Raw genomic sequence first — 16,266 nt, forward strand, 5'->3', positions numbered from 1 at the left:
ATCCATGTTCTCATTCTGTTTACGCCACATTCTGACTGTCCAATTTTGATGAGCTTGTGCAAATTGTAGCCTCTTTTTCCTATTTGTAGTGGAGATGAGTGGAACCCGGTGGGGTCTTCTGCTGTTGTAGCCTATCCGCCTCAAGGTTGTGCGTGTTGTGGCTTCACAAATGCTTTGCTGCATACCTCGGTTGTAACAAGTGGTTATTTCAGTCAAAGTTGCTCTTCTATCAGCTTGAATCAGTCGGCCCATTCTCCTTTGACCTCTAGCATCAACAAGGCATTTTCGCCCACAGGACTGCCGCATACTGGATGTTTTTCCCTTTTCACACCATTCTTTGTAAACCCTAGAAATGGTTGTGCGTGAAAATCCCAGTAACTGAGCAGATTGTGAAATACTCAGACAGGCCCGTCTGGCACCAACAACCATGCCACGCTCAAAATTGCTTAAATCACCTTTCTTTCCCATTTTGACATTCAGTTTGGAGTTCAGGAGATTGTCTTGACAAGGACCACACCCCTAAATGCATTGAAGCAACTGCCATGTGATTGGTTGATTTGATAATTGCATTAATGAGAAATTGAACAGGTGTTCCTAATAATCCTTTAGTTGAGTGTATATTTTGTTTTTTTAAATCGTGTTTGAACCCAGGTTTGTGACTGAACAAAAGGCCCGGATCTGGAGTGCTGAGGCTCTGGGAGTTCTGTGTGTTCTTTACGTGCCTGCGTTGTCACACTACTGGTGAGTGATGGGAGAACGAGGGCTGTGAATCTGACGTGGGGGTAATAACTTAGCTATGCATGTCTTCCTCACCCCAGAATGTCCCTCACCCTTTCTTTTGCTTTTAGATTAGAATCAACTTTATTGTCATTGAACAAGTTGAACAAAACTTATACTCCACTAGACCTCTGAAGGTGTGCTGTGGTTTATGGCACCAAGACGTTAGCAGCAGATCCTCTAAGTCTTGTATGTTGTGAGGTGGGGCCTCCATGGATCGGACCTGTTGTGTCCAGCACATCCCCAGGTGCTCGATTGGTTCGTTGTTGTGTTCCTCAAACCATTCCTGAACCATTTTTGCTTTGTGGCAGGGTGTATTATCCTGTTGAAAAAGGCCAATACCATCAGGGAATACCATTGCCATGAAAGGGTGCACATGGTCTGCAGCCATGCTTAGGTAGGTGGTACGTGTCAAAGTAACATCCACATGAATGGGAGGACCCAAGATTTCCCAGCAGAACATGGCCCAAAGCATCACACTGCCTCTGCCGGGTTGCCTCCTTCCCAGAGTGCATCTTGGTGCCATGTGTTCTCCAGATAAGGGATGCACACGCACCCTGCCATCCATATGATGTAAAGGAAACGTGATTTATCACATGCCCATTGTAGGCGCTTTTGGCAGTGGACAGGGGTCAGCATGGCCAGCCTGACTGGTCTGCGGCTACGCAGCCCGTTCGCTGCAAAGTGTGATTCACTGTGTTCTGACACATTTCTATCAGTACCAGCATTAACTTTACAGTAGCTCGTCTGTTGGATTGGACCACACGGGCTAGCCTTCACTCCCCACGTGCATCAGTGAGCCTTGACCGCCCATGATCCTGTCACTGGTTCACCGCTTTTCCTTCCTTGGATCTCTTTTGATAGGTACTGACCACTGCAGACTGTGAACACCACAACAGGGCTTCAGTTTTGAAGATGCTCTGACCCAATCGTCTAGCCATCACAATTTGGCCCTTGTTAAAGTCGCTCTGATCCTTACGCTTGCCCATTTTCCTACTTCTCAGAAAAACTTTGAGGACAGAATGTTCACTTGCTGCCTAATATATCCCACCCACTGACAGATGCCATGATAAAGAGATTATCAGTGTTATTAAATTCACCTGTCAGTTGTTGTAATGTTATGGCTGATCGGTGTATGTTATACAGTTGTGCTCATACCCTGGCAGAAATTGTGACATTTTGGCTTTGATTCTGAAAATATGACTGATCATATTTAAGGATAGTGATCATGATAAGCCATTTTTTATCACATAGTTATTTGGCTCCTTTTTAAATCATGACTACAGAAATCACCCAACTGGTCCTGTCCAAAGTTTACATACCCTTAATGTTTGACATTGTTACAGACACACAAGGTGACACACACCGGTGAAAATGGCACTTAAACGTGGTTTTCCCACACCAGTGGCTTTTTAAACTGCAATTAGTGTGTTTATAAATAGTCAATGAGTTAGCTCTCACGTCGATGCACTGAGCAGGCTATGTACTGAGCCATGGGGAGCAGAAAATGACTGTCAAAAGACATGCGTAACAAGGTAATGGAACTTTATAAAGATGGGAAAGGATATAAAAAAATATCCAAAGCCTGGCAAATGCCAGTCAGCACTGTTCAATCACTTATTAAGAAGTGGAAGATTCAGGGATCTCTTGATACCAAGCCAAGGTCAGGTAGACCAAGAAAGATTTCAGCCAAAACTGCCAGAATTGTTCGGGATACAAAAAAACACAGTTAACTTCAGGAGAAATACAGGCTGCTCTGGAAAAAGACGGTGTGGTTGTTTCAAGGAGCACAATACGACGATATTTGAACAAAAATGAGCTGCATGGTAGAGTTTCCAGAAATGAAGGCAATGAAGGCAAATTGAAGGTGCAAGGTGGCACCTGCAACTTAAATGCAGGGATAGCAGCAGTAAGGTTCCCGAGTTAGACGTAACTACTGAAAAAATCCTTATCAGTCTTTGCAAAACAATGTCATAGCAATGTTAGACTCTTGCATCAAAACAAATTAAGTTTTGTTTTAACTTAAACAACGAGCAGTTCAAACCCTGAATGCTGCCCGCACGCCACGTTTCTGAAAGAATTAACACTTCCTAATGTGCAATTGGAAAATCGGTTTCCTATTGCAATAATGTCCCTCTTGCGTTTGTGGTTTATGGTTAATATGACAGAGCAACTGGGTCTGCCGTGCATGGTTTCAGTCATATCCCACGCCCCCTCGCACAATACATTTTCTGCATAGTTCTGTTGTGTATACATTAGGGAGTGAAAAAGTTTATAGAACCCTACGGTTCAGCAGATTTTGGGTCGCAGTTAGGGTTCTTTTTAGGTACATCTTTAAAATTACATGTCTTTCACAATCAAGCATTCACAATGCTCCTGCCATTGTTTGTTGTGACAGACCATTTACTGGGCCTCAGGTTTCTACCCCAAAGCTGTGTTCATAACCATGTGAGAGGTGGAAAGTAACCAGTTGGGATGTCGTCAATCCTAGTGGCATTCATGTGTTTTGAACATATTGTGAATTGCAGATTGGCTAATGGCCAACAAGCTCTTTCAACCACAAACTGAATGTAGGTCCACGGCGGTTGTGTTTGTAAATCAAATTAAAGAGCTTAAGGAAATAACAACAACAATAGATTGCTTTCTATAAATGTTTTGTTGCGTTGAACTGCCAGCAGTACTGCTATAGATGTCCTTTCCTTAGTAACTGTAGTCATTCGTGTGAAGTGGGAGCTCATGATGATAGAAACGTTTCCCACTAGTCATTACTAGCAATTGGAGGGTCTATTCATGGTAAATTTACAATTCCCCAAAATGCACCCTGACCCTGTCTACCTCAGTGCAAGATGCACACTTGTGACTAGAAGGGTTTGTGTCTCCAGCACGCTAGGCTACTTCTCGTGTCCACCGCAAGTGTAACATGATGGGCTATCGCTGTCAAGTAAACGCAACACTGCATTTGCTTCGGCTTTCCTATATAGAGATGCTGCTGTTTGTTAGTTGTAATGGAGGCAACTGTTAAGTTCAGCAGTTTCATTTACATTGAAGTCAGACACATTCAGAGCAACATGCAGAAATGCAGGGCCTTCATTTTCCAGCTGAAGCCATAGGCCAAGTGCTGTGGGTTCAGAGTCCCCATCTACTGAGCTACACAGGACAATGTGGTTTGAACAACTGTCCACAAGGTGCTCATACCCCTTAAAAGGTACTCTGAGTGAACCAGTAAGACAATCAGATACAAATGTCAGTTATTTGAGTTATGCCACACCCAGTGACCCACTGTGGAAAAGGTCACATGCTTATACTCTAACTGGTCAATCCACTTTTTGCAACCAAATGCTTACCATAGTTATTGATAAAACGACGACATGTGGGGTTATGTTAATGAAATGCCCATTTCAGTTCCTGCCACAACATCTCCGGAGGGTTTATCTCTGGACATTGACAAATGCCATTCCAAAACTTTACATTTCCTGTTCTTCAACGGTTCTGGTGTATACTTGCTTTTGTGTTTCAAATAAAATTCTTCCTTAATGATATCCAACTGTACATATTGCGCTTTGAGAGTCAAGGTAAAAATGCATTTGCAACAGTTGTTTTTTTAGCAAAAGATGCAACACTAATGCAGGAAGAATACATAATGCCTGATGAGAGCACAATCTAAAATAAAGTTCAATATGTCAACATGGCATGAACAGTGTTTTAAAATCTCAGTGTGGTTAATACCTGTTTGCTGAAATTGGTTTAGAGGGGGACTTGTAACGTGGCTCAAACACTGCAGAAGGTGCCGAAACCTTGCAATTTCTTTAGCAGGATGAGACCGCAGCTTGAAGTGCTTTAGGAACACAGTGTTGTGTTGTTTTGCTCTGTTTCCGTGTTGCCCTGTGGATTTTGACACTGGCGTGATGTTAGTATAGATGTATCAACATGCTTGAGGTGTTAGGAGCTGCATATGCTTTCACCAGAGCAGTGGGGATATTCTCTCTGTCCGTTGCTGTACAACCTACTTGAATACTGGAATGCCAGTATGCTGCCAAACTGAAGATTTTAACATAGCTGGAGGATTCTACAATATTGGTTATCATTTCCACCATTCACAATTGTCTAACTAACCGTTCCTCCTCAAGTTCCGCTCAAGAACAACAACAAATCAGAAAGCATCATTGCGTTATTTGCAAATAATCTTCTTTAACAAAATAGGCTTTTTTATAATGCTCAATAATAGCCTTTTTTCCCCTAGATCAGTGTTTATCAATGGGGCGGTACCGCCCCCCAGGGGGCGTTCAGAGGACGACGGAGGGCGCTGGAAGCAGTATTTTGGAAAGGGGGGCGTTGAGGTGCCCTTAGGGGGAATTTGGTTTAAGGCGAGATTCACAACAGTACGAGTTTAAAGTTTCAACTACTTGCAAAAATACTGTGGTCTGCAACATTAAAACCTGCCGGTTTACAACACTGCAACTGGACGAGAAGGTGTATCGTAGGTCTTCTTCTCTTCAGTGTTTCTGTCAGCTTCTTGTGGTGCAGCTCTGTGCTGCCTTCATGGGAACGGGACGTCAGAGTATCATCTACCAAATTGTGCCCATATGGCATTTACTGTGTATACTCTGGAAAATGGATGCTCTCATTTTTGGTATTACCCGTAGAAGGGTTTATTTCTCTTAAAAGCGTTTTTCTGAGGGATACACTGTGAACACCTTGTTATCGCAGTGGTTACACATTTACTAGAGGGATATTCCACTGTTGAACTTACCCTGAAAGCAACTTAGAGTCCTGCATCCAGACACACATTAAAACACTATTCAACACAAGTGGCTTTGTTGACGACTGCAATACAACCAGGCGCAGGGCTCTCACTACCTTTCAAAAGTTTTTAACTTATTTCCTTTGAAAGTTCCTTTCTCTTTTACCCCTTGATAAGTGCCAACTTGATTTCCATTGGAACAATTCATAAGAATTATTATTCTTCGGCATTTCTGATTGGCTGTTGTTTAATTAAGATTTGAATGTTAAATTGCAATCTGTTTCTGATTGGCTGCTGTTTGTTTTCCTGGGACACTAATACATCTGTTGTTTGTCATTAAATGTTGTGCTTTTTTGATGATAACAATAGTAACAATAATAATCATAACAATCATAATAATAATAGTCATGAATAATCAGGGCAATTAGCCTACATCTTATTTGATGTGGGCGGTAAGGGACCTGGATAATGGATAGGGGGGGCGCTGGCCCAAAAAAGTTGAGAACCACTCTGCCTAGATCAATCAGACTTATTTAAGAGGCATTCAAAATCGTCTCGTTATTTATTGGTATTTTTTATTATTGTATTAATTTGGGTCCGCTTGTGAACAGTAAAGAGTCCCCTTGTATTGTATTGTATTACGAATAAGTGTACTATTACTAGTCTTGCAGAATTACCCAGCTGTGCTTCTCCTGTAGAACTGTCTAATAAAGAGCAGAAATCTTGGTTCCTTCAATAAGGGCATGGCCTCCAGGCCCTGATGCTTCATGACCTTAGCTGTGGCTAGTCAGGCCTGCAGGTTCCTGGCTGTTGTTCTATGGTTTTTTGTGATGTCTTTGGCGATTTTACGCCTTTGCTCTTGAAGACCGCTTGGCAGGACAGGCTCTCGTGGGAAGACTCACTTCTGTCCCAAACTGTCTCCATTTGGCCCTAGAGCCTTTGAAATAGCTTTGTAACCCTTTCCAGACATCAACAACCTTTTCGCCCTGAGGTCTTGAGAGATTTACTTAGTTTGTGGCATGATGTGCTTTTAGAACCTGTGCTGACAACTTCACTCTGTTGGCAAGGGCCAAAGTAGATTCTAGTTTTTTTGAAGGAATATCCTTTTTTCCTTTGTAAAAAGTCACAGACTGTATGCCTTTTTGATTTTTATTATGAAAATGTGTTTGGATTTATTCAGTCTTTGTCACAGCGCCCGCTGAATCGAGGTCTCCCGTCCCGACACAAATATGTGTGCCATTACACCCCAGCTTTTTCAGCAAGAGCTTTTAACGTCCTTAGCGCTGACAAACATCAACATTAACATTGTCTTATTGCCAAGTCTCTCTGTCTGTGTTCTCCTCCGCAGCATCACCATCCAGCCAGAGCACCAGTTAATCTACTAGGTCATCATCAAACTATATAGAATTGTCAAAAAAATGGAGTTACTGTTTGTTTTGAATGGTTAATGAATTGGAAAAGTACAAGAATGTGTTTGTATTGAAGGTCTCATCATATGAAAAAAAACAACTTCAAAAAAAGAAGAGGTCCGAAATGAATAGGCTGTGAACAGCGCGTATTTGCACATCTCTCCCGGGGGTTGTAGTGGGGCAATCCAGTTGATTTCAACGCCAATGCATGGCTCTAGTCTCCTAGATTACTGGCATATAAGATCTTTCTATAGGTGACATGAATAAATTATCAAAAAACAAGAGGAGTTATTAGAAAAAGATAGTTGGAATTTCGTTTTGTGAATAATTATTTAGCCTAATACATTTGTAGAATATTAATCTTCAGTAAAATAAGCATAGAAAATTCAAAGGGAGACTATAGGATGTGTGCGCGATTTAGTTTCTCTTTTCCTCCTAAAATAATGTACATTTACCATTTTCGATTTACATTTGATGAATTAGCCTACAAAGTAAGCTGAATCTCGTATTGAAAAATGGTTGCCTGTGTGATAAGTAGCCCATATCTGTATTTGTATTATGTTTCAATAATAATAATAATAACAATAATATAAAATGATTAATGCAACACTTTTGTTTTTGCCCCCATTTATCATGAGCTGAACTCAAAGATCTAAGACTTCCTCTATGTACACAAAAGGCCTATTAGGCTTAGGCTGGCCACAATAAAAGGCCACACTAAAACATGCAGTTTCGCTGTATTGGGGGGGCCGGGGGGGGGCCGAAAACCAGTCAGTATCTGGTGTGACCACCATTTGCCTCACGCAGTGCAAATGGTAGTTGAATAGAGTTGATCAGGTTGTTGATTGTGGCCTGTGGAATGTTGGTCCACTCCTCTTCAATGGCTGTGCGAAGTTGCTGGATATTGGCAGGACCTGGAACACGCTGTCGTATACGCTGATCCAGAGCATCTCAAACATGCTCAATGGGTGACATGTCCGGTGAGTATGCTGGCCATGCATTATCATGCTGCAACATGAGGGGATGGTCGTGGATGAATGGCACAACAATGGGCCTCAGGATCTCGTCACGGTATATCTATGCATTCAAAATGCCATCAATAAAATGCACCTGTGTTCGTTGTCCATAACACACACCTGCCCATACCATAACCCCACTGCCACCATGGGCCACTCCATCCACAACGTTGACATCAGCAAACGATGCCATACACGCTGTCTGCCGTCTGCCCTGCACAGTGAAAACCGGGATTCATCCGTGAAGTGAACATCTCTCCAAAGTGCCAGATGCCATTGAATGTGAGCATTTTGCCCACTCAAGTCGGTTACACAAACTAACTGCAGTCAGATCGAGACCCCGATGAGGATGACGAGCATGCTGATGAGCTTCCCTGAGACGGTTTCTGACAGTTTGTGCAGAAATTCTGTGGATATGCAAAACCGATTATAGCAGCAGCTGTCCGGGTGTCTGGTCTCAGATGATCTTGAAGGTGAAGATGCTGGATGTGGAGGTCCTGGACTGGTGTGGTTACAAATGGTCTGCGCTTGTGAGGCCAGTTGGATTCAATTCACGGGCAACAGCTCTGGTGGACATTCCTGCAGTCAGCATGCCAATTGCACGCTCCCTCAAAACTTGCGACATCTGTTGCATTGTGCTGTGTGATGGAACTGCACATTTGTAGTGGCCTTTTGTTGTGGCCAGTCTAAGGCACACCTGTGCAATAATCATGTTGTCTAATCAGCATCTTGATATGCCACACCTGTGAGGTGGATGAATTATCTCGGCAAAGGAGAAGTGCTCACTAACACAGATTTAGACAGATTTGTGAACAATATTTGAGAGAAATAGGCCTTTTGTGTACATAGAGAAAGTCTTAAATCTTTGAATTCACCTCATGATAAATGGGGGCAAAAACAAAAGTGTTGTGTTTATAATTTTGTTCAGTGTAATTACGCTTTCATCTGGGAGAATCGCGCATTCATCCATTGACGTCATGCATTCAGTGAGGGGTGCCTGGGTACCATTTGGGTACCAAGGCTAAGTGGTATGGGCTGTTGGCAGATAAGTTGAGAACAGGCAAAAAAAAATACACAAACAGTTTCTAAATAGTTTTTTCTGTTCGTCTGTTTAGAATTCTGACAACAGGAATAATGGTAATATATGCTTGCTTAGGGAAGTCATTGAAGGAGGATGGTGTAGCTTCAAAATGCCAGTTTTATTCTAATTACAAACTCAAACGCCAATTGGCGTAGGGCAATCGGGTGTTTAAGATCAGGCATCTGAAGTGAGGGTGTGCACCGGGGGGGATTTCCACCACTTCCTGTCCAATGGGTGAGATAGCGGGTCTGGAGCCTCACTAGCACAACAACACAGGCACTGAGTGTGTTGCACAAAACACACACACACTTTTCCCAAACACACACTTGTCCCAAACACACACCTTAAACAAAACATGCCATCCCCACCAAACAGATATTTTCTGCGTTTTCTTCTTCAGATATTACAAAGGCAAGCTGTGCACAAATGTTCCGATCAACCCGTTTACCTAACGCCTCGCACCCAATTCTTTTACACATTTCCACACGCATCCCTGTGCCATTCTTATTCTCACACTTGTAGTTTAACATATACTGGTGAGAACTTGGGGTGGCAGGGTAAAGTTGGGCCAGTGAACGGAAGGTTGTTGGTTATTATCCCTGAGCCGACTATGTAAAGAACCCTGTCATTCTGTCCCTGAGCAAGATGGCCTTGCTATAAGTAATGTGTTAAATAAATATATTTCTGCTTTGGGAAAATCCTTGATGAAAATTGTGTTCCTCTGTGCCTAGCGAGGCCTTCTCATTGTTATGTGAAGGTTCATTCATAGATACAGGTAAAAACAGATCTCTGTGCATTCGACGACCATCAAATGTGTGTGAGCTCTGTAACTAGTTTTAGATGGAAGCATTTGCTAAGGCTTTCTCCCTCCCTCTCTCTCTCTCATCTCTGCAGGGTTTCCCACCCCTGCCTAACGAAGCTGAGATCGCCCACTATGGGCGAAAAAGCTCTTCCGTCGCAAGAGGAACGACCGGCGGTAAGCACTCACGCATTCCTACTGGAACGTTGCTGCAACAACACCAACAGAATGCCAGGCCAGGCCGGAGCCTTAACTCTTCTCTGCAGCCAAGTCAAAGCGCTAAAGCTCCTAGCCCCAGACTCGACGCAGACAGAAAAGAGAAGGAAAAAACTGTCGTGTTTCTTTGGGTCGGATTCTGGTGGCGTCCTAAATGACTCCTTACATCATTTCTAGTGCACTGTATGGTCTAGAGCCCTATTGGCACACTGTATAGGGAGTAGGGTAGCAGTTTGGATTAATTCCCTGTCATCTCCAATCGCACACGAGGCCGTCTGAGTTCTCTCTCTTGCCGTGGCATTGCAGCGCTCCTTCGCTCAATTAAATGAGTTTAATTGGCAGTTTAATCCTGTGAAAATGTCTCCCCGCGCATGACGTCACTGGAAAGCTCTCCCTGGTTGCTAAGGAACTACAAATATTTGGGTCCAACGGTGAAAGAAGGAAAGAAAGTGAAAAGTTCACTTTTTTCCTTCAATTCTTATCCTTTCATTTCTTCACATTCTTTCAGATAAATTATTACCTTTGGTTAGATAATGAAGTGGCGGAGGCCATTTTAGAATATTACTGGAATTCAGGGCTGGAAGATGTCACAGGTAAATGCTTTGACTGCCTCGCTGAAGGTCTGTCTTTGCATCGGGCTGTTCATATTTTCCGAGAGAATCGGATATTGCCTCTGGCTGCAAGGGAATCTGTTTCTAGTGTGCTCTGCCTTTGGTGTTACCAAGGTGCTGCAGCTTGAGATGTTTGAAACAAGGCAGTGTGATAAACCAAGATCACACACTAAAGAGTTTTTAATTTTAGAGGGTAACTAATGAAACGTACAGCAGTTGGATTGCTCAATCCTGTGAATACTGGTGCGTAGTTGGAGACTTGCTGCAGAGGTCTGCAATTACTGTGAGACTGTGACCGCAGAGCTGCGCGGAGCCAGGCGGGACTGGAGGTTTAGCCAACGGGTGTCGCCTCTACCAAGCATGACCACACACTCGCACGCTCACTCAACACTCGCTCATGAACACACACACACTCTCACTGTGAATCCCAAAGCAGCCACTACCAGCTAGCATGAACGGTCCTCCGTTGCCGAGCGTTACTGACAAACCTCTAATGGTGACTTCCAGAGAGCGGCGACAGGGATCAATAAACCCATAGATTCGGGAGGCGCTTGTGGCTTGAATGACGCAATTCATGTTCCACTTTAAAGTAATAAAACGAGCATGGAATTCCAATGAACACGTCCCTGCTGTGGTTTTATACGTTTTAAACCCCAGCAATGGTGAAACGTTTACTTTCGTAAGGATTGCATTTTTTCACTGCGTTTTAATATCCGACATAAGTGTGTGTGTCTTAATTACGCCTGTCAATCAGATGTTTCGTGTGAAACAAAAATAATAACATTGTTCCTTATGGGTTTCCCCTGTGCTCATGCATCGTTGCCATCGGAGGGTTTAATCAGCCTTTACACCAGCCATCATTTTCCTCCTCCGCTTTGGGACTATGGTGCAGATGGTGAAGACGCGCTTGAATGCGCCAATGTCGGGGCGATAGCCGAGGGGAAGAGGCTCGCTCTGCCTCAATCTGCCTCTCACTCTGCCTCACTCTGTCTCACTCTGCCTCTCACAAACTCGCTTTGTCTCTCTCGTGCGAACTCTTGCTGGCGGATTAATTTTACACACACTCTTGCAATGTTTCACACTCGTTCTCGTGCTCACTTACACATTTTCTCTCCCTCCCTTATTCTCTCAGTCCTACACTGCCCCAACACTTCTTTTCTGGAATCCTCTCTTACCTCATATCCTCTCAAGAGAGCAAAATCATTTGAAAGACGGCGTGTTTCGCTCATGTCCTTTAAAAAATAAAGAAAATTGTCCTGGGGTACAGTCTCTCAAACACACCCACAATGCACATCTCATGGTTAGAGTTCCCAGTGTGCTGTGCGTGAGCATTAAACGGTGGCATGCGGTGACGGCGTGTTTGATGGATCCAGACCGGGCCTGCTCTGATCAGAACATGAAACGTGTATCAGACCCTGTTCTGCTGTCAAATTCTACGCTCTGACGTTCATTCCATAACTTAACATAGCCAGGAGATGCCAATTACATGTATTGCTTTTCACCTCTGGATAGGTGGAGGTGGTTGGGGCACACCGCACATCACGGAGGGAACACAACTGTGACAAATCCTCCTGAACCCCTGCGATTGGGATCAAAGCACCTAGCACTGAGGGAGAGAGGAGGAGAGGGAGAGGGGGAGACTGAGAGCCACAGTGGGAGAGAATGAGAGTGAGGTGGTAGACCGGTAAAATAGTGAGGAAGAGAAAGAAGGCGGTGGGAATCTGGGCTATAAGTACTAGTGATTTAGCACAGAGGGCTGTCTTTTGAGGTGAACCAGCCCCTTGCCTTGTCTTGTCTCCACGATAATCATTTAATTAGACCAGTCCTTCACGCAGAGAGTTGAGAGAAAGACAGGAAAAGACAGAGTCAGAGAAAAGTGGGTGTAGCCCATTTTGTCACTGCGTCTCAGGAACCCAGAAGCAGCTTCTGGCAGAGTATTGGACCTCCACAACAAAACCGGTCAAGATGTCTTCTATACTTAATGGCTGACAGTTTTTACTCCAAGCTCTCTCTCCCTTTTCTCTCTATATTTTCTCTGTACATATTTTGTATAGAGAGAACTTCTTTGTCTCTCTTTTCTCTTATTATTTATTTTCCCTGGTGCTCTTCCTTCTTTCACCCTCACTCTGACCCTCTGACTTTTAATCATCCTCTAGGCATCTCACTCTATCGCTTTTGGTCTCTGGCTTTCTCGCTTCTTTTCGCCAACCGCCCTTCTCCCCCCCCCAGGTTTCTGATAGACATGTACTCAGCATTCTGCTCACGGTCTGACAGAAAGCTCTGCTATGTTTTCTCTGCACCATTGCCTGTCTTCCTGTGTGCCTGTCTGTATGCCTGCCTGTCTGTGTGTGCACCTGTCTATCTGTGCGCTGCGGAGGCTGCTGGCAGGGAGGACACTGCGGTCTTGTTTGTCCAGGTTTTCTGGCTAAAGGACAAATCCTTCCCCCCTGGCAGGAACACCTTGCTGCAGAATCCCGTGAGGCCTTTGTACAGCTAGTGTTGTGCGCATACACACACACACACCCCTATACACACACACAGTATACCGCGCTTACTTACTCACACTGAATGTGCATTATCATTCTCATAGCTACACATTACCATGTTTGTGGTGGACATTATCATTGTCATACCCTTGCATTGCCATGTATGGGATGTAGGGTATGTTATCATTCTCGTAGCTTCCCATTACCCTGTAAAGTGTACATTATCAGTCCCATTGCTACACATTAATATGCATGTGGTGTACATTATCATTGCTATGCATTACCACGCACTAAATATATAATGTACATTATCACTCATTCCCACAGTGTGATTTTCAATGTAGTAGCTAATCATTAACACTGTGCACGTTGTCATTCTCATATCTACACACTGACAAGCACGCAGTGGACATTATCATTTTCATGGTGAAATATTGTCATGTGCATTATACCGAACTGTCTAACCCCCGTGTTATAATGAATATTCACCTGTATTTCATATTTGGTTACCTACAGTTCCTCAAATATATTTTGTGTTAAGTTGAAAGTGGTGGGATTCTTTTTCAGTAGTTTTATATTATAACATTTTCCTGGATTTGTTCCGGTATTGTCGAAGGTGATTGGTGGTGTGTACGTTGTTGATACCAAGGTATGTTTCCCTGCAGGTGTAGTCTGACAGCTGGAGGTCTCGCTGCGTACAGTTGTGTAAGGTGGAGAAGAGCCTCCGAAGGTCCTCTCCCTGTTACGCTTTCTGCCTGTTAATCTCTTCGACTGCCTCTGGCATCTCGCAGGCATATTGTTTGTCGTCCAATGACAGGCAGGCAGGCAGGCAGGCAAGTAGACAGACCTAGACGGACAAGCTAGCTAGTGACACAGGAAGGGAACACCCACACAATCCATCCAGTCCCTCGCATGCAGACAGAGCAGCACCTCATTCCCTATTTACACCACAACCTGGTGGGATTTCTAGACAGCACCGAAATACCATTGACTGCTAACTAACACCGGGCGGCGTAAACACACAGACCTGGCCTACATGCAGTTTTCTGCTGGTTGCCAGCGTAATGGAACAACTTGCACGTAACTGGAACACATTACGGTACAATACCGAACACAGGTAATGGGACATACAGACACGCTGGTGAAAAGCTTTATTTGTTGGCTTGATGCCTGTGGAAGGAAGCTGCAGCTGATTGCAGTGGGAGGACAGAGGATTTCACTATTTGGGAGGGAGGGAAAAACACTCACGATTTGGACGTATTCGACATGTTAACTGGGTTGAAATTCACCTCAGAATGTGCTTAAAGGAATGTTCTTTCTTTTTCTCACTCCCACTGTTTCTGAGCGCTTCAGTCTGCACACCTGAAGGCCTCAACGTTTCAGTGTTCCATTTCTGCATAAGCATCTGCTGGCTTCTGGGATAGCCTTTCTATATGGATTGAGCTGTTGGGGGGGGGGGGGGGCATTGGTTGTTTGGCGTCCCCGCTTTCCCTTGGTTCTCAGGGTGTTGAGTGGGGACAGAATGTGTTTATTGAGCAGTTGGCGTGTGGAGATAACCGCCACTTTTCCGACTGTTTGTCGGTCTGTCTGTATGTCGTTTGGGTCATCTGTCTCTCCTTTTACAACTACCAACCAGCAGGAATGCCATCGCATGTTTTCTTCATAGACACAGAACGAACACACACACATGCAGACAAATGCTCAGACAGTCTGACATGCTTCTGATATGGTCAGGAGCCTAACAGACCCTGGGTGGTTGTGTTGAACCAGTAACGGGTAAGACTCATGTGGCCCAGCTGCTAATGAAATCGAGTGAATCTTCGCCAGCACTCAATAAAGAAACTGTCTGGAACATAATGAAATATCTGAACCTGCAGGTGGTTATATCGAGTGGTTCCCTTTATGCTGCTCACCTGGCTGGATCAATGGGCTGGTCTGGGTCAGCAGAACATGCTGCATGCTGAGTGACACCCAAATCTAGGTCAAAAGTGGCGTGTTGGGAAGCAGAAGGTGTTTTTAAAAGTGACAGGTCTAACACACCCCCATTCAATTGTTGGTTGCCACGGCAACAGCAGCTACCGGCAACGAGCCACAGTCCCTCGTGTGCGTCTGTCTGACTGTCATCGCTCATAACACCTTTAGTTGCCATGTTGTGTTTCAGAATTCTTGTAGCTGCAAGTAGTTGAAATGGTTCTAGAATTCTTGTAGCTGCAAGTAGTTGAAATGGTTCTAGAATTCTTGGGGCTGCAAGTAGTTGAAATGGTTCTAGAATTCTTGGGGCTGCAAGTAGTTGAAATGGTTCTAGAATTATTGGGGCTGCAAGTAGTTGAAATGGTTCTAGAATTATTGTAGCTGCAAGTAGTTGAAATGGTTCTAGAATTCGTGGGGCTGCAAGTTGTTGAAATGGTTCTAGAATTCTTGGAGCTGCAAGTAGTTTAAATGGTTCTAGAATTCTTGTAGCTGCATGTAGTCTGTTGCAGTCCTACTTGTGGTTTTTGGCCTGTTTATTTTCTTTTTCCCCTCTCCCTTAAAAGTTTCCCCCTCTCCTCTTGCTTTGTGTCAGCACTTGTTTTCCCTCATCCTCCCTCATCCACCATTTCAACACTCTCATACTGCTTTTAGAGGCATTCACCACATCGTCCAGGACCATCTAGGCCTAACTGTGCTGCTGCCGTCCGACGGGAAACGAGAAGTCATTGCCAGGTAAAGTAGCGCCTAACGTGCGGAGGAGGGACCTGAGGGAAGGCGGTGGAGTAAGGGAGGAGGAGATGGGGTGGATGGTGGAGGTCAACTAACTCCTTTTTTTTTGGTTGTTGGAGGTCAACTAACTCCTTTTTTTTGGTTGTTTAGAAAGGAACACAATCCAGCAGGTGGTGATGATTTGCTGTAGGCTCACGGGCATTAAGAGAAAAGAAACTGCATTAGATAATGAATTAGACTGTGCACATCAGTGAGTAAGACAGAATCCCGGGAGTGCATCGATCACTGGCCCGGCCACATCATTGCTGCCTGACCGTATTATTCATGGCTCTACGGTTTTACCTCATTCAGTAGCCGAGCACAGAACAGCCCTGGTCTCCCGTCGAGTTTGTGCCTTCAGCCCGGCTTTCAACAAAGAAGGTGGAGAATG

At 44.2% G+C, this 16,266-nt stretch overlaps 1 protein-coding gene across 1 annotated transcript in view; it reads left to right on the top strand.

Moving 5' to 3' along the window:
* ctif (CBP80/20-dependent translation initiation factor) overlaps window positions 1–16,266 on the top strand; it is a 133,267-nt gene that overhangs the window by 76,674 nt on the left and 40,327 nt on the right. The window contains 2 exon segments of the mRNA XM_029124925.2: window positions 9,919–9,957; window positions 9,960–10,000. Of these exon segments, the coding sequence (XP_028980758.2) occupies window positions 9,919–9,957; window positions 9,960–10,000 (80 nt within the window).

This window comes from Esox lucius, chromosome 14 (genome assembly GCF_011004845.1).
Source record: "Esox lucius isolate fEsoLuc1 chromosome 14, fEsoLuc1.pri, whole genome shotgun sequence".
NCBI classification, from domain to species: domain Eukaryota; kingdom Metazoa; phylum Chordata; class Actinopteri; order Esociformes; family Esocidae; genus Esox; species Esox lucius.